At 34.3% G+C, this 22,602-nt stretch overlaps 1 protein-coding gene and 1 long non-coding RNA gene across 2 annotated transcripts; one reads left to right on the forward strand and one right to left on the reverse strand.

Moving 5' to 3' along the window:
* Positions 1-2,544: 2,544 nt before the first annotated feature.
* LOC120579742 (uncharacterized) lies at positions 2,545-3,358 on the reverse strand. The gene is made up of 2 exons (XR_005645485.1): positions 3,140-3,358; positions 2,545-2,944 (listed from the first exon to the last, which is right to left on the reverse strand). It is a non-coding gene; the product is annotated as an uncharacterized lncRNA (long non-coding RNA).
* An 11,323-nt stretch (positions 3,359-14,681) lies between these two features.
* LOC25488847 (probable methyltransferase PMT2) lies at positions 14,682-21,253 on the forward strand. Its single transcript, XM_013604000.3, has 7 exons — positions 14,682-14,911; positions 15,575-16,269; positions 16,848-17,058; positions 17,408-17,696; positions 18,294-18,659; positions 20,330-20,407; positions 20,756-21,253. The coding sequence occupies exons 2-7, from the start codon at positions 15,622-15,624 to the stop codon at positions 20,982-20,984; spliced, it is 1,821 nt and encodes a 606-aa protein (XP_013459454.1). The 5' UTR covers positions 14,682-14,911; positions 15,575-15,621; the 3' UTR covers positions 20,985-21,253.
* The last annotated feature ends 1,349 nt before the right edge of the window (positions 21,254-22,602 follow it).

Genomic DNA, 22,602 nt, shown 5'->3' on the forward strand with positions numbered 1-22,602 from the left:
ACGCAACCTGAACGGCGGCCGAAAGTGCTTCCACGCACGGTTGAAACCGGAGGTGCGTGGTGGTTTTCGTTAGAGAGGAGAGCGGAGTGTGCGGGTGGGTGCAGACATTTCTGACGGCGATTTTTCTGAGGGTAGGCCAATATGGAAAAGACGGAGTGGATGGTGGTGTTAACTTTCCATAAAAGATGCCGGAAGTGGTGATTACGACGACGGTTGTGGCTATTATGGCTGAAAAAATGTTCGAACGAGTGCCGGAATATGTCACTGCAACAAAGGAAGGGTAAACCGGAGATGAAACACAGTTTGTCAAAAAAAAAATCTCGCCGGAGAACAGTTGGTCCACCGGGTAATCACGGTGTAGAGTTTGTCTCAATAGGCTTTAGATACCATGTTGAAAATTGGGGGATAACTCATCCTTACAAAACCGGCTTGTAAGGTGAGGAGTGCCTCCTCTTTATAAAATCTTCTCAAGAGTGTTATTTATCCGATGTGGGACTAAATCCAGCCCCTCAAAGCCAACACAATGAAGGTGATGGAGGCTGCAATGAAGGCAAACCAAATGCCGCAATTTAGGCGGCTAGGGGCGGGCCGCAATAAAGGCGGAACTTCCAACATACCCCTTCACGCTTCAACCCAACTCAATGGGCCTGAAGCGTGGACGATGCGGGAAGTCCAACAATAGAACTAGGATAGGCTCTGATACCATGTTAAATAAAAGAGAAAAGAGAGACATGTGATGAAATATTATGTGACTGAATAGCACAACGAAAGATTTATTATATAAAAGTAAAGTAGCTTAGAGACTAAGCTATGATATATTTACAGAATGAATATTCAACATAATATTTACTACTTATTTATATATCAACAATATTTATTAAAATAAGCCCAATAAATTTAATTATTTAAACATACTAAATATTATTAATTAATTTAAAATATTATGGTGGCACAGAGGCAGTCACCCGCCGCTGGCGTTGAGCACGGTGGTTCACCGGCAATGTAACGGCGACGCACGGTGGCGGTACGTCCAATTTTCTGGCAACCAGCGGCGGTCCTCTGATGGATCACGGTGGTCAGAGGTGGAGCACCGGGTTGACTGGTGGAGCTCCGCCTTGACCACCACCTCTAATAAAATAATATAAAATAATTAAATAATATATTAGATTAATAATATTTAAATATAAAAAAAAAATTATAAAATTATTTTTTCCTTTTTTTTCCGCCAGTTTTTTTATTAAGTTATTTTTATAATTAAATTATTTTTATTTTTTCAAATATATAATTATTTAAATAAAAAAGATTAATATTATTTGAAGTTATCCATTGGATTTTTTTTAAAGAGGTGATCCATTAGATTTTTAAAATAAGGTGGGTGGATCGAATCCATCCATAGTTTTAATTGAGTGGATCCAAACCAATCCATTAACAAATTTTTTGTTTAGTGGAGGATGGATTGGATGAATTTTGTAGTGGATCATATTGTCACTCCTACTAATTAATCAAGGTAAGAAAGTTGACTTCAAAGTAGATGGGAACGGGATTATGAAATTCTGAGATCGAGTTTGTGTGCCGGATTTGTAATAATACCCTATGACCCCAACTTTAATTAACAACTAGATTGATGACCCGTGCGCCGCACGGGTCTTATGAGCTAAAATCATTTCAAAATTTACCATTCACTTTCTTTAATTTTGCAATTTTTTGACAAAATTTACCATTCTTTTTTAATGTTGAAATAATCAAATAAAAAGAAATCTTGTGAGACTTGATCGATCATATTTGTTGTAAGCGCATTAATATATGGATAGGTGCTTCAATGACCCTTATTCTAGCATTTACATGGGTACCATGAACAATTGTTCCCTTCATCAAAGATAAATTTGTATTACTATCATGGTATGTTTGAAGAGAAAAAAATCAAAACACATATTACGTTTAAAAAAATAGGGACTTATATTTAAGTATGCAATTTATAATAAAAAAAGGGTAAATACCACTTTTCGTCCCTGTAATATTAGCGAATTCCGATTTTAATTTCTGTAAAAAAAAGATTTAGATTTTGTCCCTGTAATTTCAAATTCTTCCACTTTTGATCCCTCATTCCACCACGTCAGCAGAATCTGCATACATGGCACGTAAAATGAGGGATCAAAAATGGAGGAATCTGAAATTACAGGGACCAAAAGTGGGAGGAATCTGAAATTACAAGGTCGTAATTGATGCAGATTTTGCTGACGTGATGAAAGGAAGGACCAAAAGTGGAAGAATCAGAAATTACAGGGACAAAATCTAAATCTTTTTATTTACAGGGACTAAAACCGGAATTCGCTAATATTACAGGGACGAAAAGAGGTATTTACCCTAAAAAAAAAACTTATAATTAGAGACGGATGGACAAAACATAAGCTAAATCACATTAGCATTTAGTTATATTGGCTTAATGTGTTTACTTACTGTTTAGCTATCTATGTTTTTTTCACAATGCTATCTAATTATAATGAAATGCAAAAAAAGTTATATGTCGGAATTCTAGCTTCAATGTGATCATTTAATTCATGATTTTAGTTATCATGATACCGCCATGTATATACCATATTGATGTAGTAAATGTAGTTATAGATTATCACATAACTAAAGCATTTCAAGTGGTTTTCCTTGAAGAAAATAAAAAGGATTTCAAATGGGTTATTTATTTGTGCAATCAAAGTGATTGATATTACTATACTCAAACATAAAAACATCAAAATCTCTAATATCACGTTTGATCTAGCTTGTTCAACTTAAAGCTCTTTTGTAAGGCTTTTACTTCATCAAAACTCAGTCTTCTTTTCATCTCCAACATTAAACTACCATGTTCATTGCGTTATTATCTTGCTCCAAGCCATTTTACATTAGCGGAAACTATCACCTTAATATTGTGCTTCATTACTCCGATTCACACCTACATTGGTAAGGAATAAAAACCAATTTGAAATTTTGAATCAAACATGAAGTATAACTTAATTGTTAAACCAGATGTGGCTTGTAAAAGCAACACAAAGTTGGACTTAGTCATCCTTTCAAATTTAATTTTATTGTCAATATGCAATCAGACGAAACCTAAACTGTCAAAAAGACTAAAACCTCCAACACAAACCTCGTTAGCTTCAATAAGGTCCTCAATCTACATCCCTCCTAGTGTTGAGGAGATCATTGCTCAAAGGAACAAAATTATGTCCAGATATACTACTTACACCATGTGTCACACGAATTTCTGCATTTCGCATCCTAATAGAATATAGAAAAACATCCATCAGAAAATACATGTGATTCATTTGTTATAAAAATATGAAAATCTAAAGACACGGTTTTAAGTTCTTAGTTAGATTTGTAATCAGCAAATTCTTGATAATCCCCGTTAATGATCAAATTTGTTCCAAAAAAGGAATTTGAAACTCCCATCATACCTTTCCAATAAAATGACACATGATCAGTGGTATGAAAACCTATTTTTTTTATAAATAATAAATAATATAAACTAACTCAGATCAATCTATACTCAAATATTTTCGTTGCTTGCAGTACTGCATTAAGATAGCTGGCGTTGACATGTCATGGCCCTCCATATACTGCAAGAACTTATCAACGTAATTACCCCACAAAGAACAATGAACTCGACGATTTCTGTGGAATGTTGTAAACAACATATCAGTAAATGAAGATGATTATGCTATATGGAATGAAACAGTTGCAAGGTAACTCACTCCAGATCTTCGAGAGTAAGATCAATGACCCTGCTCTTCCTGCCATTTTTTTCTGTCTCCCTCAGTGCATCCTTTTCAACTATGTGACCAATCACATCTACACCAAAACAAATAGGTCATAAAATTGAAAACACAAAATAAAAATACAGTGGAAATTATTACATTTACTGTAAAGTGCATTACCAACTATCTTTTCCTCAACTGTTGAAGCCAGGATTGATTCAAAAGATTCAAAATCAAAACTGTTTAGTGGTATATTAGGCTCATTCTAGATTTTTATCCACCTAGAGTTCTGCATCATGGTAATTTTATATTTATGCCTTGTTAGCTTGAAAGGACATTCATTGAAACCAATCATGATTTGTTCTAGCTCGTACAGTGATCTCTCACTTATCTTCGCCTGAAAACTTTTCACCAGAGACTTCCTTACGGTAGCATGAATCTTGTCAGCCTTTATGAAAAAACAAATGGGAATAATATTAGTCATTTTAAAACGCACAGAAACATATAGAAACCTACAATCTAATTGTAAGCTGGCTGAAAGCCTTATTTTAAGGCTATTAGCAAGGAAATACGAAAAATATAGAAATCTGCATTTTTTTAAACGCATAATCTAAAAGAGTGAAATGGCTGAAAGCCTTATGTTAAGGTTATTAGCAAGGAAACACTATAATATAGAAATCTTCATTTTTTTTTTAAACGCGCAATCTAAAGGAGTGAAATGGCTGAAAGCCTTATTTTAAGGTTATTAGCAAGGAAACATAATAATATATTAATGCACTAAAAGGGAATGTTAATAATGCATAAGGTTATAGTTAAGCTGTTACAAAGACATTAAAAATAAGCACCATAATTTTAAATCGAGCAAAATGTATTCACATTAACATCTGTATCTGATTAGGCAAAGACCAATGAAAAATCTGCTTTGTATTTTCCATAAGTGCGTAAGAAAGATTCATTCACACTATCATCTGATTAGTTAAAACGTCAAAAAAGGTCCATGGTGATTAGTTAAGTGCGTAAGAAAGATTCATTCACACTATCATCTGATGACTACATACATTTAGATTTTAGATAATCAACTTCAAAATTTGGGGATAAATTTATCTCTCACCTCAGATAGTCAAAATGCTTGTTACAACTTAGCTACAATCACAACAAAAGATATAAAGGATTCCCATTTGAATGAAGAAAAGTAATATTCAAAATGTTTTTCAGCATAGTTATAGAAATAGATTGAAAGAGAAATAACACCTTCCACAAAGTATAATGTTTTTGAACAGACTTAAGTTCAAAATTAATCAAAGTTGAATCATAATTTTCGCTGCTAGATATACCTGTCACGGCTGGATGAATTGGAGAGATAGATAATGGCATCTAGGGCGGTGATGCCAACATCGGAAGAGGAAATAGCAACAATCACAACAAAGAAAAAGAGTCTCTAATTGCCCTTGTAACTTCCTTTCTCAGATATGTCTATCAATTCGTCCATATATTATCAAACACAAAATTACATATCAAACTCACAAATCCTAACCTCCGTTGATTTTTACAATTTTTTGAATCTGAACCTTGAAAGACAAAATAATCAAAGTGTAAACCAAATGAGAAGAAGGAATGTAAATATTACCTGTGAAAAAATTGAACCATGTCGACGGAACCTTCACTGCTGCAATCATCCTTCTTCTCTGTTGTCCGCTGACCATCAACAGTGATTTTCTCCGCTATCCGCTGTCGTCGACGAATTTCGTAAATTTGAAATCTTTTTCGTTTTTTTTTTGCATCTGGATTTTCATTTTTATAAGGAGGGAAGTGAAACCTAACCGCGGCAATGGTTTTAGCGAAGGAAACAACACCGACATCATTAATTTATCTCCATCGGAGTTGACGGATTCAGCAGCGGCGGTGATGAAAGTGTTTCCGACGCGGTGGTCAACGTCAATGGTGCAACTCCGGCGTGGTGGAAAGCAAATGGGTTTTGTAGAGGACGAAGAAATGAAGACGATGCTTTTACTTTAGAGGATTGAAATGAAGGCAAAAGATGAAGAAGAATGGTTTTTGTGTGTTTTTGAAGAAGAAGAAGAAGAAGAAAAGAGTTTGTGTGTTCTTACGTGTGAGAGAGAGAGAGAGAGAGAGAGAGAGAGAGAGAGAGTGAGGAAAAAGAGGGAGTGGTGATATGATTTAGGAGCTTGGTCAAATTTTTGTTCGGTTAATTTTTTGCTTGTTAAATTTTTGCTTTGGAAAATATCATTGTTATTAATAACATATATTGATAAATGCTAGTAGGTTTGTTCCAATAAAATAATTTGAAATTCAAATTCCCAAACACTTTAGAGCCAAAAAATTTAGGGTTATCTCATTTAGCATTTAATGCTGCAATTTTGGAGCCAAATTTCTAGGGTTAAGTTGTTGCAACCTAATAAGATTAAGGAGTAAGGGAAATGTCGAATAAAAATAAAGGAAAATAAGTGTTACACATGCTTAATTTTCATCATCTCATAAAACAAGTCATAATTTTAGCAGCGGAAACTCCGTCATCCTTAACTAAAAATAAATTAAGTCTCAACATTCATAAATACGTCACAAATTTAAATACTTCAAACTTCAAAATATGGAATCAAATAGCCACCCTGATCCTAGAGTTACATACCAGAGCTCGTATTTGACTACATGTTTATTTATTACTAATATAAAAATGATGGAAAACAATTCCCCATCGCCGCCTTCTAAGTGTCACGCAACCAGAGCTCCTCGTCCTGATAATCTATACCGCACGAGTACATATGTCATAAATACAACAACAAGAAAGGGGTGAGAATATACTTCATAACATTAAATTGGGATATATGAATAACATTAAAAATAATCATTTTCAATCATCATCAGTTACAACATCTTAGTGATTTTCTCAATAGTTTATACATTCATTGTTTACACGTCTTTTCATACATACACCAAGTTCAAAACACTACCACTTATATGCACATGTACTCCTTTCATACAACCTATATGCATGCGGTACCATACCTACTCATTGTTTATTGCATGTCAGAGTTGTGTTACTGAACATACACTCATCGTTTCTCATCGTTCTCATTGTTACCCTAAATATGATTCTATATGCATGCATGAAGACATAGTCACCAAGTATTTTCCTATCAACACATCATTAATCACTCGTATCGTAATTCAATTCACCTTATCATGCATAACATCAAAGAGAAAATATAACTCATTGTTATCATTGTTAGAAACAAGGTACTCCTCATCGTTACTCATCGCTTAAACATAGTATTTCTCATCGTTACTCATTGTTATAAACAGATTATTTCTCATTGTTACATCGTCGTTACAAGCTTAGTATTTCTCATCGTTACTCATTAATAAGACATTTATATTATAACATTACATGATCATTTATCAACATCACAACTACGAATCGTTTAGACACTTACATTTCCCCAATTTATTTTGGTATTCATTTTTAACAGACATGTTCTATTCCTCGTCAATCATATCCCTCCTATTACTATATCCAATCACAACCTTGGACTCTTTATTATTTAAGGGAATTATGTTTTCATCATCAACTACCCTACCTCACTACCTCGCATCTGTCTACATTTTGTCGCTTACTCTTTTGAACTACTTCATGTAATTGATTCATCGTGGAAATTCGTCCTCATGTTGTAGTGATATGTTTCAGTATGTTCATTTGATGATAATTGAATTGTTGATGATGAAATTGCATGTTCATGATATATATATATATATATATATATATATAAATGGGTAGTTTATGAATTGTGCTCAATTGATGAATTATGACATGTTGTGGTTGAATTGTGATGGAATGCATGATTATAAGTTGTGGTTGTGGTTGTGGTTGATTGTTGTTGATAATCTCATATCATGGCTTGGGTATGAATTATGTTGAGTTGTTGTTGTTGAATTGTGTCAAATTGGAAGAGATGAATTGTTGTTGTTAAGACTTGTTGTTTTGAGAAAAACCAATTAAATCAATTTCAAAACTTTATTCAAATGCCGTGAAACGAGTGTATTCGATGTGTTAGAGCCTCGGGTTGTGCCTTGGATCATTTTTGATGGATAGGGGACTTAACTATTCGATTTTGGGGCAAAAATGGCAAAAACCCGTGGCCGAAACATGCGAAAAAGCACGTTTCGCAGCGCTACGCCTGAGGTAGGGCGCTAGGCGCCCAGTCACAGAGAGCCAGCGCTGGGCGCTGCACTCCTTGGGCCAGGCGCCCTGGACAGGGCAACACGTTTGTTGCTCCGTGTTCGGTGTAACACCCTGTTTTCCCAACATAAAAATTTCACATATAAATCAGAGTATTTCAACATAAACGGAATGTCACATTCTTTTCTTAAAATCATAAACTGAATAAATAACTATTTATCCTTTAAAATTCAATAACAAAATATTTAATACTTCGCAGTGGAATTTATTCAATAACTAAAACAGTCTTTGGCACGAAGGCCTCTTCATAAATGTCTCATAAAAATCCAATCTAAAAACATAGTCATAAATTTTTAAAAACAATACGTAAGGAATAGAAAAGCAACAACAAAGTTCTCATCCTGTTACGTATCAGAGCACCTAAGACACACGAGAGAGAAACTTCACATGACATCAACTATTCTTGGTTATCTGCAAGTTACTCATACGAAGAGCAACATTTTCAAGCAGAAGGGGTGAGATTTCACAAAACAATAATATTAAGCATATAATTCATTAATTATATTTAACAACATAAATAACTTCCTCTATTAGTAATAATAATCCTTCATGTAATAATTCTTAATAACTCAACCAACTTCTAATTATCATTTACTTCATATGCATCACATTATAAACGTCATCATATAACACATAATAACCAAATCATAACCAACATAGATCATCACATCATAATCATAGTTCATATACAACATAACAACATCTTAATCATAATTCATATACAACATAACAACGTCTTAATCCTAATTCAAATACAACATAACAACATCATTAATTCGTAATAACATTTCTCCACCAAACATCTCATTAGCAACTCATGAATAGAAGACAACTTAGCAACTATACGTAATTCATAATAATAATAATTATTCATCAAACATCCCATTATCAATTCATGAATAAAAGACAACTTATCAACTTAACATAACCATCATCAAGTACATTTAACAACTCATAGATAACATCATGTAATCATCATCACTAATAACTTAAACAACACAATATAATCATCATCTCATAATAACTTAAATAACAACATATTCATCATCTAATAAAAAATATAACAAACATAACATAATCATCACTTAATGATAATAATCATATACAATACAACATAATCATCACTTAATAATAATAATTATATACATCACAACATATTCATCACTTAATAATAATAACGTAACGACACCTACTCATCATTTTATAATAATATAACAACAACATAGACAACCTTATAAACAACATCATAAACAACTTGACAACGTCATGAACATCGTATAATCTTCATAGGTACTTCTTTAACAACACATGGGTAGAAGACAACTCAACAACTCATAGATGATAATTCATCAACAACTTAACAACTCATGGATGATAATTCATCAACGACGACTTTGACTCGACAAATGCGACTCCAACTCGACTATGCAACTTAGACCTCTTATATGCATGTGGTACCAATTCAGGGCATGAGCCCCCAACGTTATTGAGTATTAATATACTTCCAGGGCATAAGCTCCATCGTGGTGAGTACAAAGCTCCAAGGCATGAGCCCCCAACAAATGTATGCTAATGCATGGACTCGATCTCTTAAACATCATGATCATCGTCTCTTATATTAGTCCAATAATTTGGAACATCATCATCTTCAACAACTTAGACAACATCAACAACTTAAGACTCCAATACTTTGGAATACTTTGGAACGACAACTTACAACTTTACAACTTAGACCAACACATGCAACTTGATCAATATTCAACAGCAACAGAAACAACACAAGCAATTCACAACATAACAATATTAATGTGAAGCATCAACAACTTAAACATCATACATCTTCCACATAAGGCATATAAATATTTCACATAACCAACAACAGCAACATAGGCAGCACGTAAACATCTCAAGATATAACAATATCAAATGATAATCAACAACAACTTAAACATCTTATATAATTCACATAATGCATATACAAATATATTACATTACCATCAACATCAAATCATATTCAAATAATTCTCAAGTAATGCATAAAACATTATATCACATCATAATCAACAACAACACATCTTAAACAGCTTCACAGATTATAATTAACTTCTTATATAGGTCACAATACTACCCAGGGGTCCATCTCTAAATTTTCATTCTAAGTCTTTCCAAGTTCAATCTCATTCTACATTCTTTCCTAATCATTATTAGACATGTTCAGGCACTCAAAAGCATCTAAGGTTCAACTCAAAAGTCAAAAATACGAAATCTTGCATGCTCTCTGGTCTAGCTCGCTAGGCGAGTTCATCTGTTCGCTATGGCGAGCTGCGACGTGCAACTCGCGAGGCGAGGGAAAGTGGTTCGTGAGGCGAGGATCATCGTTCGCGAGGGCGAGCGATGAATGTCGCTATGGGCAGAATGCAGTTTTCACCTAAAAATCATCAACTCTCATGGTTTTAAGCCTAATCTCGATTCCAGAATTCATCCTAATCATTATCTAAGGTCTAAGGACAGTTTCTACATCCTTTTAACAAGTTTTCACCGTTTAATCATCAATTTTCTCAATTTGACCTAATTTCCGATTCTTCTTAAACTCATCCTAATTCATGTTAAATGTAACCGTTGATTCATACACTTAATAAGATTGCAAAGTTAGTCTCACCCTTACCTTAAAGAATGAAATCGCAGCTTTCCTAGGTCTTCTCCCTTCTCTTGGCTTTTTCTCTCTTTTCTCCAAAATTGATCTTACGTTATGTTTTTTTTAAACTAGGTCTCTCCTATTTATAAAAATCCTTAACCTACTTATTTTTCTCTTATATCCCAAATCTTAATATTCTATTCTAATATATAAATATATATATATATATATATATATATATATATATACATATATACATAAAATATTTCTATAACAAATAACAAATATATTTCTATAACAAATCATATATATTTCTATAACAAATCATACATATTTCTACAACAAATAACTACCAACATATAACATAACAAAATACCACTCATCAATAAATCATATAAGTATATTCTAAACTCATTAAAATAATCAAATAATTAAAGAGGGCGTTACATTCGGGTGCTTGGCGGCAGTCATGTGGGGGTCCGCGGCGACCGTTTGAAGGTGTAATTTTGCTGTTTTCACTAACTTTTCTACTGGAACAGACTTGGATTTGTTGAAACTTAGATTTTCCAAATGGTTTGAAACTTGTAATTGTGTCGTTTCGGTTTTTCGGATTTTGTCGGAAAATGAACTTTTGTGAACTAAAAGGATTACAAGCTTGGTCTACGGTTCATATAGACTTAGACAAGCCATGTAAGGATGGTATAATAGGCATGTAAGGATTGTGGAATATGTGAACTTGGGATTTTCTCATACGAACTTAGGCTAATCTTTGAACTAATGCTTGATAGTTCGTAAGTGGCCTATGCTCATACTTATATGATTAATTAAGATCGAGTTGTACGTTTTCAAACTTGAACAGGTTACTTTTCTTTGAAAAATATCCATGTTGGCCATTTTTGCCACTTGATACGGACTTTGTCGAAAATGGTTCTTTAAAGCCGAGTACCTTATAAATCTTTTGTGAATAGCTTTATATGATTGAATGAAGATATGTGAATGATTGTTAAGTGTTGAATATGATGTTTATCATAAGGTGTTGTATTTTCTCCTTATTTGGAATGTGGGAAATCATATGATGTTGATGAATTATATGATGAAGTTGATATTGGTTATACATATATGTTAATTGATTGTGATAATGTCGGTGAATGCATATATGTTAAGTAATGGCGATTTGTTGATGATTGCATATATGCTAAATGTTTGGTGATGATTATTTGATGAATGAATTGTGACAAATTAAACATGTTTATGTTTTGTTGTTGGTTGAATATGTTAAATGTTAATTGTAGGTGGTCAATCCACACATGCTAATTTTGATAGTGATATTATTGGTGAATGCATGTATGCAAATTGAAGGTGATATAGGATATTACATCCAATGGTGTTGGTGAATGTGTTGTTGAATATATCTATTGGTGTTGAGTCATATATTCATGCATACATGGTTAATGATGTTTTTGTTGCATCATGAGTTGACGACTTTGTCGTAGTTGATGGATTTTATATCCGTGTTGATGATGTTTTGTTGCATCATAAGTTGACGACTTTGTCGTAGTTGATGGTACCTTGTACATATAGAAGTCGCGTTTAGGTGCATAATATCTTGGCATCAGTCCTAGTTGTGTTTGTGCTTGGTGGTTGACGTGATAGATGACCTATGTAATTGAGACTTGATGAATTTGTGCATTGGTGAAATTTGTTGAATATTGTGATATATGTGGAATGGTGTATATGTACATTGGTGGACTTTGTTGATGGTTGTAAATATTGAGTTGTGCTCTAATTGCATGCCTTACTTGTTTGTACTTATACACATGGTGAATCAATTTGATGATAATTATTTTGATAATAATGATGAGGTGAGAATTGCATATGTATGTATATATGATTTAGTGATTCCTTTGATGATGAAAATTGCTATGCCATGTTAGTAATGTGATAGCTTGAAGTGTATGGAATGGAGGATAATAATCATGTGATGTTAGTATTCTAGGAGGGATGAGTATGTATATGTGTTATGCATGAAATCCTTGAATGCTTATGTTTGTTTATGTTGATTATGATTGATGTGAAGCTAACCCCCAATGGTTTTGACCGCCTATCTGTTTGTATGAATGGGTAGACGAAGTATAGGGTTAGTTTCCTTTCGGTGAGTTGCTTGGTGATTGCTTGGATAGCAGGAGCTAATCTCCGTTATCGGTGTTTAGAGTCTTAGATTAGGCTCTGATTAGGTGTCAGTCTTATGAGATTATGGATTTGTTTATGTTATGGAGATTTTGCCCATATCTCGGGTTTTGAAGATTTCATGTATTGATATATTTGGAGTTATGACGTATATTTTTGGCGATGTATGATTTATATCCGCTGCGACCGTTGAAAATTTTTATATATGCATGTTGATTTGATTTTTGTTGAAGACGTAGCGTCTATTTCTTGAATATTCATATTATTCGCGTGTTTTATCGCTTTAATAGAAATAGGGCGTTACACCAAGGACCTCGGAGGGAAGTGATTCAATTCGGGAAATTGTAGACATATTAACTAAATCAACATATTTTATTCCTATTAAGACCTATATGACAGTGCTGAAGTTGGCTAAGATTTATATTGACCAGATAGTCAGGCTACATGGAGTTCCATCTATCATTGTATTAGATAGAGATCCAAGGTTCACATCGAAGATTTTGGAGAGTTTGCAAGAAGCTTTAGGAAGTAAGTTGAGGTTGAGTTCTACTTATCAAACAGATAGGACCATCCAGTTCTTAGAAGATTTGTTGAGGGCGTGTATTTTGAAGCAAGGAGTGATTTGGGATGTTTGTTTACCGTTGATTGAGTTTACTTACAACAATAGTTTTCATTTAAGTATTGGTATGGCTCCTTTCGATGCTTTGTATGAGAGGAGATGTAGAACACCTTTGTGTTGGTATGAGTCGAGTGAAAGTGTTGTGTTGGGATCGGAAATTGTTCAGCAGACTATTGAGAAGGTTAAGATGATTCAGGAAAAGATGAGCATCGCATAGTAGATAGAAGATTTGTCTTTTAAATCCAACAATTAAATAGAGGGGATCCAAAAAATCTTAACCACCGCTAACATTCTGCAATCAAATCAGGTTACTAATTCACTACTGCTTTGCGCAATCAAATCAAACTTGCAACCCCCTAGTTTATTGGCTTTATTTAATTTAATTGTTTTTATTTTCTTTTCAAATAAGTAACGCTAGTTGTCGAGTTGAAACGACAATTTATTTGAAGATGATTCTACTTATCACTTTATTACTTGCGAACGATTTGGTACGCTTGCTGAAATTCTCGATCAACAATTTAGTGTATAAAGACTTTATTTCATGAAATGATAATTATTTGAGAGCGAAAAATTACCCCAAATTTGAACTTCCAGAGTGATTTTGAGGTTAAGTGTGGGAGAAGAAGTGAAGGTACATAACTTAACCTCTAGTATAAAAGCATGATGTATCTTGAATTATATTCCAAAATTAACCGAACGTAAGTTATTTCTCAAACCACTCGGTTCTTTAATCCCAACAGACCTTAAAAGAGGTAGAGAGAGAGAGAGAGAGAGAGAGAGAGAGAGAGAGAGAGAGAGAGAGAGAGAGAGAGAGAGAGAGAGAGAGAGAGAGAGAGAGAGAGAGAGAGAGAGAGATCTATGGAGTCTATGAGTAATACGGGGGCAAAAAAAGCAATTTTTCGATCATATTGGCATATCAACCGATCAAGTGACGCATCAATTAATCATTGTGCCTTAAGCCCAATAAAACTTGTATCAAGGAAATTGTTTTTCATAAGAATCCCTCACATTATTGTAAGACCATTTTTTTCTTGAGGTTATTGTAGAATGATGAACAATATTTTTACCCATTTCAGATTATATAATTTAAAATATTGTAAAACGCGCGAGAAAATAGTATAGTCCGGTAAGAAATTGTATTATAATATGTGTTATTATTCATTTAATTTTTTTAAAAAAAAAAGTTTGATAAGTACTAAGTGATGAAGTTAGTTAAAGAACCAATGAAATGAAAGATATTATACATAGGAATGAGTGAAGCAGAATTTCGTTTCCTCGAAGTTTTCGGTGACCCATATGTGAATGAGAGACACAAACAAACAGAAAAAACAAAACACCCATTCATTCATTCCACTTCTACAATGCACAATCACAAACTATCATCAATCTCACAATCCTTCCTTCCTTCAATGATTTCATAGGACCCCACCTTCATCACAACGCAACGCAACGGTTTTCTCACACCAGTAAGCAACTTTTCTTACTTAATTAACCGATGTAACAGATTTTATTTCTTTGATTAATTTTAAATCCCAATTTTTTAATTTTTTTTGTTTAAATTTCCATCTTGGTTGTTAGTTTAATGGATTGTCAAGGTTTTAAATAGCGGTCACATCGCGATGGTTAATATTGCAGAGAATTGCTGTCAAATATGACAGACGCGGCCTCAATTGTGGCCGCGTTGTCAGAGACATTGAAAACTCTGATGTTGCAGCCATATCGTGAAACATATTGTGAATGTTTTCACGATATGTCTGAAATATCAGAGTTTTCAAATATGAATGTGGCCGTTAACAGTGGTTGACGAGGCATCAGAAACTTTGATGTCAATGGTTGTGGAATTATATTTAAAATCTGATTAATTTTGTGTTTATTTGTTAATATAATTTCATATTGCACTATCTGGAGATTTTATAAGGTCTACAGCCATATCGTGAAACATATTGTGAATGTTTTCACGATATGGCTGAAATATCAGTTTTCAAATATGATGGACGCAGCCCCAAATTGTGGTTGCGGGGGCATGAGAAACTTTGATGTCACCGAAATATTGCAGTTGTGGACTTGTATTTAAAATCTGATAAATTTCGCGTTTATTTGTTAATATAATTTTGTTTTGTACTATGTAGGGATTTATAAGGTCTGGTTGGAAATATTATAAAGATTCATCATCATCATGGCGACGAAGGGGAACCCTGGAGATAATAGAAACAATAAAGGTCCACTGTCAATTTTCATTGTAGTTGCTTTGTGTGGTTTCTTCTACATATTAGGTTTGTGGCAAAGGAGTGGTTTTGGAAAAGGAGATAGCATTGCTGTTGAGATTACTAAACACACAGATTGTAGTGTTCTCTCCGATCTAAATTACGAAACTCACCATGATAATGACGCTGGAACGCCTGATGATGTGGATGAGCAGGTCAAGGAATTCAAGCCTTGCGACGATAGCTACATCGATTACACGCCATGTCATGATCAAGCGAGGGCAATGACGTTTCCGCGAGAGAATATGAATTATAGAGAAAGGCATTGTCCTCCTGAAGAAGAGAAATTGCATTGTCTCATAGCCGCACCTAAAGGGTATTCGACGCCGTTTCCTTGGCCTAAGAGTCGTGATTATGTGCCGTTTGCAAACGCGCCTTACAAGAGCCTGACAGTTGAGAAGGCTGTGCAGAATTGGATACAGTATGAAGGGAATGTTTTTAGGTTCCCTGGTGGAGGAACTCAGTTTCCTCAGGGTGCGGATGCTTACATTAATCAACTTGCAAGTGTTATTCCATTGGATAATGGGATGATTAGAACTGCTTTAGATACTGGTTGTGGGGTAAGTCAAATCCTACTAAGCAAACATCCTTGTTTTGATATAAATAAACTATTTTGTTGGCAGCGTTGTCAATTGCGGATTGTTCAAATTCCCTTACTAAATAATGTATCACGGAAGAAGAAAACTTTGTTCAAATTCCGCTACGCTTATAGCTGTTATTAAACGACATTGTTTGTTGGTCATATGCACATGATGGTTACATGAAAAATAAAATCGATCATCATGAGTAGCCCTGGCTAATACTTATAAGTTATGTAGCACCAGCGCTTTAGATTGAAGGCGTGTCCGGTGACTGACACCAAAAACACACCGATATGTGTTACATTCAATTAATTGATTTTCTCGAATCATTACGTGTGTCGGCATGTCAGTGCCGTGCCTCTGTCTGATGTCAAGACTTCTTATCTTATAAGCTTTTCTAGTAGAAGCTTATGCTTCTGAATGCTTCAACCATGCAAAATTCTCTCTTTTACAATTGTTTATTTCCTGTTTTCCAATTTTAACCCTGTGTGTGTGCTTGTAGCTTCCACTTGTAGATTCTATGCTCTATCTCACTTTCCTGTCATTGATAATGCCAGGTTGCTAGTTGGGGCGCATACTTGTTTAAGAAAAATGTCATTGCAATGTCAATTGCACCAAGGGACTCTCATGAAGCACAAGTTCAATTTGCTTTGGAGAGAGGTGTTCCTGCAATCATTGGTGTTCTTGGTACAATAATGCTGCCTTTTCCTTCTGGAGCTTTTGACATGGCACATTGTTCTCGCTGCTTGATTCCATGGGGTGCAAATGGTGAGAATACTTATGAATTTTTTTGGCCATTGTTGATTAAAATATAATCTATTGGATCTACTAATTAAAATTTCTCGGTAACCCACTTGGGTTGGCCTAGTGGTATTGTCTTGGGACCTGGAGTGTGCTCCTCCTCAAGGTCTCAGGTTCGATTCTCTCCGGTGTCAATTTAGGTGGGCTTAGATTCTTCAAAAAAAATAAAAATTCTTGGTCTAATTACGAAACGATTCCATAAGCTTTAGACAACTACACTTATTTGTTTGCACCGACTCTAGACAACTAAGAATTGGATTCATATACTAAATCTATATTGATTATTAAATCATAATAATTGGAACTTTTTTCTCAGGTGGATTGTACATGAAGGAAGTTGACCGAGTTCTTAGACCTGGTGGTTATTGGATACTTTCTGGTCCTCCAATCAACTGGAAGAACAACTTCCGAGCATGGCAACGCCCTGAAAATGAACTTGAGGAGGAGCAAAGGCAGATTGAGAACACTGCTAAACTTCTTTGCTGGGAAAAGAAACACGAAAAAGGTGAAATTGCAATCTGGAGAAAAGCATTAAACATTGATGAATGCGGTGAGCAAAATACCCAACCTACAATATGTGAATCCTCAAATTCCGATGATGTCTGGTAAATTGCTTCTCTTCTCTCTCCCCCCATTCCTTTTGTTCTTTTGCTTCACTGGTTAGTTCAGATTTATGTTCTGATAGTCAGATACCTATTATTCTTACACCCGATTCTGTGTCAACTTGGAAGGACAACACTAATTACTCTTCTTCACAATTTACACGTAATTAATATTAAACTGTATACCCTGTTTTTGAAAAGAAAAACAGATGGCATGTTTCTACCGTAAGTGGCTAGTCCCAACCTATTTCGCTAGTTCTGTTATTGGAAGGATTTAACAAAAACTGATTTTTATTCTATATGCATTATGCAAGAATTACTCATTGCTTGTAAAATGGTGTCTTTCATGGTATTGAGTACTTGAGAAACATGTTTTCTTAGCTATGAAGCACCAACACTTCATATTGTAGGCGTCTCCGGTGTCTGAACATGTCAGTGTAGGCGTGGCAGTGTTGTGTCTGGTGTCTGTGTCAGTGCTTCATAGTTACAAAGGCATCAAAGTTTCAGTCTTTTATGATGTGAAGTTACTGTGCAGCCCCTACCCTTTGGATTATGGACCATTGGTTTTCAATACTCGTCTAAATGGTTAAACAATATCAGGTACAAGAAGATGGACAATTGTGTAACTCCTGCTAAACCTAGTGGTGCATGGAAGCCATTCCCAGAGAGACTCAATGTTGTTCCTACCAGAATCACCAGTGGATCTGTTCCTCACGTATCCACACAGTTATTTGAGGACGACAGCCGATTATGGAAGAAACATGTGAATGCTTACAAGCGGGTTAACAAAATTATTGACTCGGGGAGGTATCGCAATGTGATGGACATGAATGCTGGTTTTGGAAGTTTTGCTGCTGCCCTGGATTCTCCAAAATTATGGGTTATGAATGTCGTGCCTACAATTGCTGAGAAAGCTACCCTTGGTGTTGTATTCGAGCGTGGATTGATTGGAATTTATCATGATTGGTAACTTCCTTAACTTGGTTTTCTTTGTTTTCTCTTTCTGTTTGGCTTTTCCTCTGAATTTTATTAGTCATTGAGTTGGTTATCTTTTTCTATAATTCTCTCCTTAAATCTATAAAGGACTAAACTTAGATACAGTCCTTATGCCACTGTTCTTAGTCTTACTGCCACTTCAAGAGACAGTTTTTGATACATTTGTAAAACTGTGGTGACAGATATGCTATTTTTTTTTACTATGTAGCAATGTACCTAATCCATTTATAAATTAGGATGTCAACATTAAGATTATAATTGCTATGAGTCTATGACCATCTGCTGGATAAAGAGAAATGTAAATATTATGGCATTTGGTATCTTGTTAAAATTAAAAAAAAATAACAATGAAATAGGAATGTTTTGGTGATTTATTCAGAATTTTGGATGGTTCATATGTTTTATTGAATAAATTTTTTGTTGAAGTTATATAGGGATTTGGTTAGAGAGTGAACTCTGAATTATTGAATACAACAATGTGTTACAAAATAGAAAACAATACGTCTTTATATAGTACTAAACTCTTAATCCCAATCAAACAAGGAAGCATATAAATAAATATGAAAACCTCTTCTGAGTTAGTCTAAGATACATATCGTTTGGCACTTGAAACTCAGCCAAAATGAATTTGGGACTAAAGATGGGATGAATTGCATGTGACTGGAGATAAGGACATAATGCCTTGAGGAGAGTTAACGGCCACCAGTTGCATATTTTGATATACACAGGGCCCGTGTGTGAGTTGTGACCGACATAAGCCACTGTTACTTTGGGTTCTGTGTGATTTGTGGCCGACATAAGCCATTGCTAGTATAAGTCATCACTACTGGTAGATTCACTAGTTAAACAAGGGCATCATGACAAACACTTTCACATGTTTTTCCTCCGAGTGCCATGCAAAAATTCATAAAAAGCCGTGTAGTACCAAAACAACAACATATCAGATATAGCCACCTCAATGAATGCAAAATAGTTGACCAAACACATCAAACCTAAATGCGGAGAGGGGGGAGGAATTAGTCAGATCTGTAAGTGTTCTAAACTTTGGGGAACTTAAGGATTAAAAAAGGAACAGCTCAAGACACGGCGGATGTACCACTTTAATACCTTGTTAAAATTTTAAGTGATTCAAGTAGAGAAGGAAGACTAGAGAGAACAAAATCTAAATTATAAAATATAATATCTTTGGTGTGTTTATCAGGGATCTGTTTGCTGCAGCTGCAGTACATTTTAGTAGTCTAAAGTTACAATGATATTTATTTCATTGTTTGCAATATGCATGCTATGAGCAATCATCATTTGTTACCGGGTATAGATGGTAGATGTTTAATATATTGGACAAAGCATACAACAATAGGAGTAAAAGAGATGAAGCTTTAAAATTAATATAGTAGATGATCTGCTGAAAGATGCAATAGGATCACGCTCAGAATTTTTTCTTTCAAAAACAAATCCTGCTAAATTTGCTTTCAGTGAATTTTCATTAATTATAACCCGCGGAGATTTTTAATCTGAATTTAGTATGGCAATGTTAAGTAAGCAATAGATGGGCTTAGTTGTATGTCAATGATTATGTTCTCATGCAATTCAAAAACCGAGCCTTGTTCTGTTTATTAATTAATTATCTATTTTCTTCCCAGGTGTGAAGCCTTCTCCACATATCCGAGGACTTATGACCTTATCCATGCAAATGGTGTTTTCACCTTGTACAAGAACGCGTAAGTTTTATTCTCTCTCTTTCCTAACTTGTACAGGTCTAAGCATAAACTAAAATGAATTTTCTGTGACTGGAAACATAAACAAATTGGTAATAATGTCAAATGCTTAAAATAGACACTGCATAGAAACCATGGTTATCACATTGCAGTAGAAACCATGGTTATCAGTATCTTACAAACATGCGAGTCGTATCTCAATTTGATACTAAATTGAACCCAATCGCTAGGAATCTTTAGTGTGTATCTTTTTGGAGCTCATATTGAATTAGGCTTCACTGTGATGAATCACTACCTAATCGTGTAATGCAAACTACTTTAGGTTTTCCCTAACTCTGATGATCAATGCAGGTGTAATGCGGAAGATATTTTATTGGAGATGGACCGTATCTTACGGCCTGAAGGAGCGGTTATATTCCGAGATCAGGTTGGTGTGCTGAAGCAAGTGAAAAGAATTGCAAAAGGAATGAGATGGAATACCAAAATGGTGGATCACGAGGATGGTCCACTTATTTCAGAAAAGGTCTTGTATGCCGTCAAGCGGTACTGGGTTGCAGGTGACAACACCACAAGCACATAGTGATACCGGAATGGAAGTATTGTTCCAAGATTTCAGCCGACATAATGGTTCTAATTGTGATTTTTATTTGGGGTATAAATTGGCTAGAGTCTTAACATCAGTGAGCATATATGCTTTATTTTGATGAATGTAGAGTTGTAGATGTCTTAATTTTTGTAGTATATAAATCATAGTCGTTATTCATCAATTCTATGATATGAATCTTGAAACTCCTCAAATCATAGTAGAGCTTGGTTTGGGACTTATGTTTCAAGATTCTTTTCTGTTAACTATTGTCTCCTGCTTTATGAATATATAACTTTAAACCGCTGTTTGAAACCAAACCAAACAATTCAGTAGGCTGAATTGTTAACCGCCGTTTTACTAGGTTTCAGTTATTTTAGCGATTCGGCCACAGTTTCATCCTGATTCGGGCAGTTTAAGGTGATTGAACCATAAAAGTCTTGCCGGTTCGACATTTAAAATATTGCTTTAAACCATTCCAGTAGATGTGGATTATGGCTGAAAAGATCTCTATGAGCATCAACTTTTGTGGGCATAAGCTCCATTTTTTTAATTGCAAGTGTTAATTATTAGTTGTTTAAAATGTTAGTAAGTTTAACTCACAATTTCTTATTTATACAACCCTTATGTTCATTTTCTCAAACGTTCAAACTATCTTACCACAGCTTTGTTACCTAATCTGATTTTGGACATTTTAGTTAGCCAAATGGTCAGGTTCACACCTTGGTGATTGTGAATTCCAGGTGCACATGATTGCTGGTAACAGATGCATAATAAAGTCCGGTAATAAGTATTAACAGAGAAAAAAAATGTGGGAAAACATGAACAAGCTTTTCCAAATTGAATACTATTGAGTAAATGAATTCACATAAAATTTGCAAACAGGCAAACATTTTCACTGTCTGAATAGATGACATCCAGAATGAAAAAAGAATAAATACTGAGATTGTTATAATTTTATTGATAATAATTGGAGGCTATTATAAACTAAGTGGTAAGAGGTTTTTTTAGCCCTCTTCAAAAAAAGTGGTAAGAGATTTATTTAAAGGGCAAAAATTCACTGAAATTGTTAAACGTTTGTCGGTTTGTCCCCAATGTTAGTCAATATAACGTGGTTGTTGGTTGTCTATGTGGCACGCAAATTATTGAGTTTCATATGATTTTCCCTTCTCCAATATTAAAAAATCTAGTCAAATAATTGTTTTTTATTCTATTTTTCAATATAAATCAAATCTAAATAAAGATTATTAAATTTTGAATGAAAAATAATAAAATAATGTAAATAAAATAAAGAAAAATCGGTAGTCTAGAATTCGGTTGGATATTGATAGGGTATGCAAAATTCATTCAAAATTTAAATTTATTTTAAAAAAAATTAATAAAAAAAATTGAGATAACATTGAATGATTGAAAAATAATAGGTATATGCATATCCAACCAAACTCCAATATACTAATGTGTTTACACGAGTTTAAGATAGGTATTCACCAGTTACTCCCTTGCTTTGATCTCTATATATAAAAGATTTTGCTTTGATCAAAGAATGTTACAGACCTAGAACACATACATACATTATTCTGCACTGTTTATTTCTTGTCTATATTATACCTTGTCT

This window comes from Medicago truncatula, chromosome 3, assembly GCF_003473485.1.
Source record: "Medicago truncatula cultivar Jemalong A17 chromosome 3, MtrunA17r5.0-ANR, whole genome shotgun sequence".
Classification (NCBI taxonomy): Eukaryota; Viridiplantae; Streptophyta; class Magnoliopsida; order Fabales; family Fabaceae; genus Medicago; species Medicago truncatula.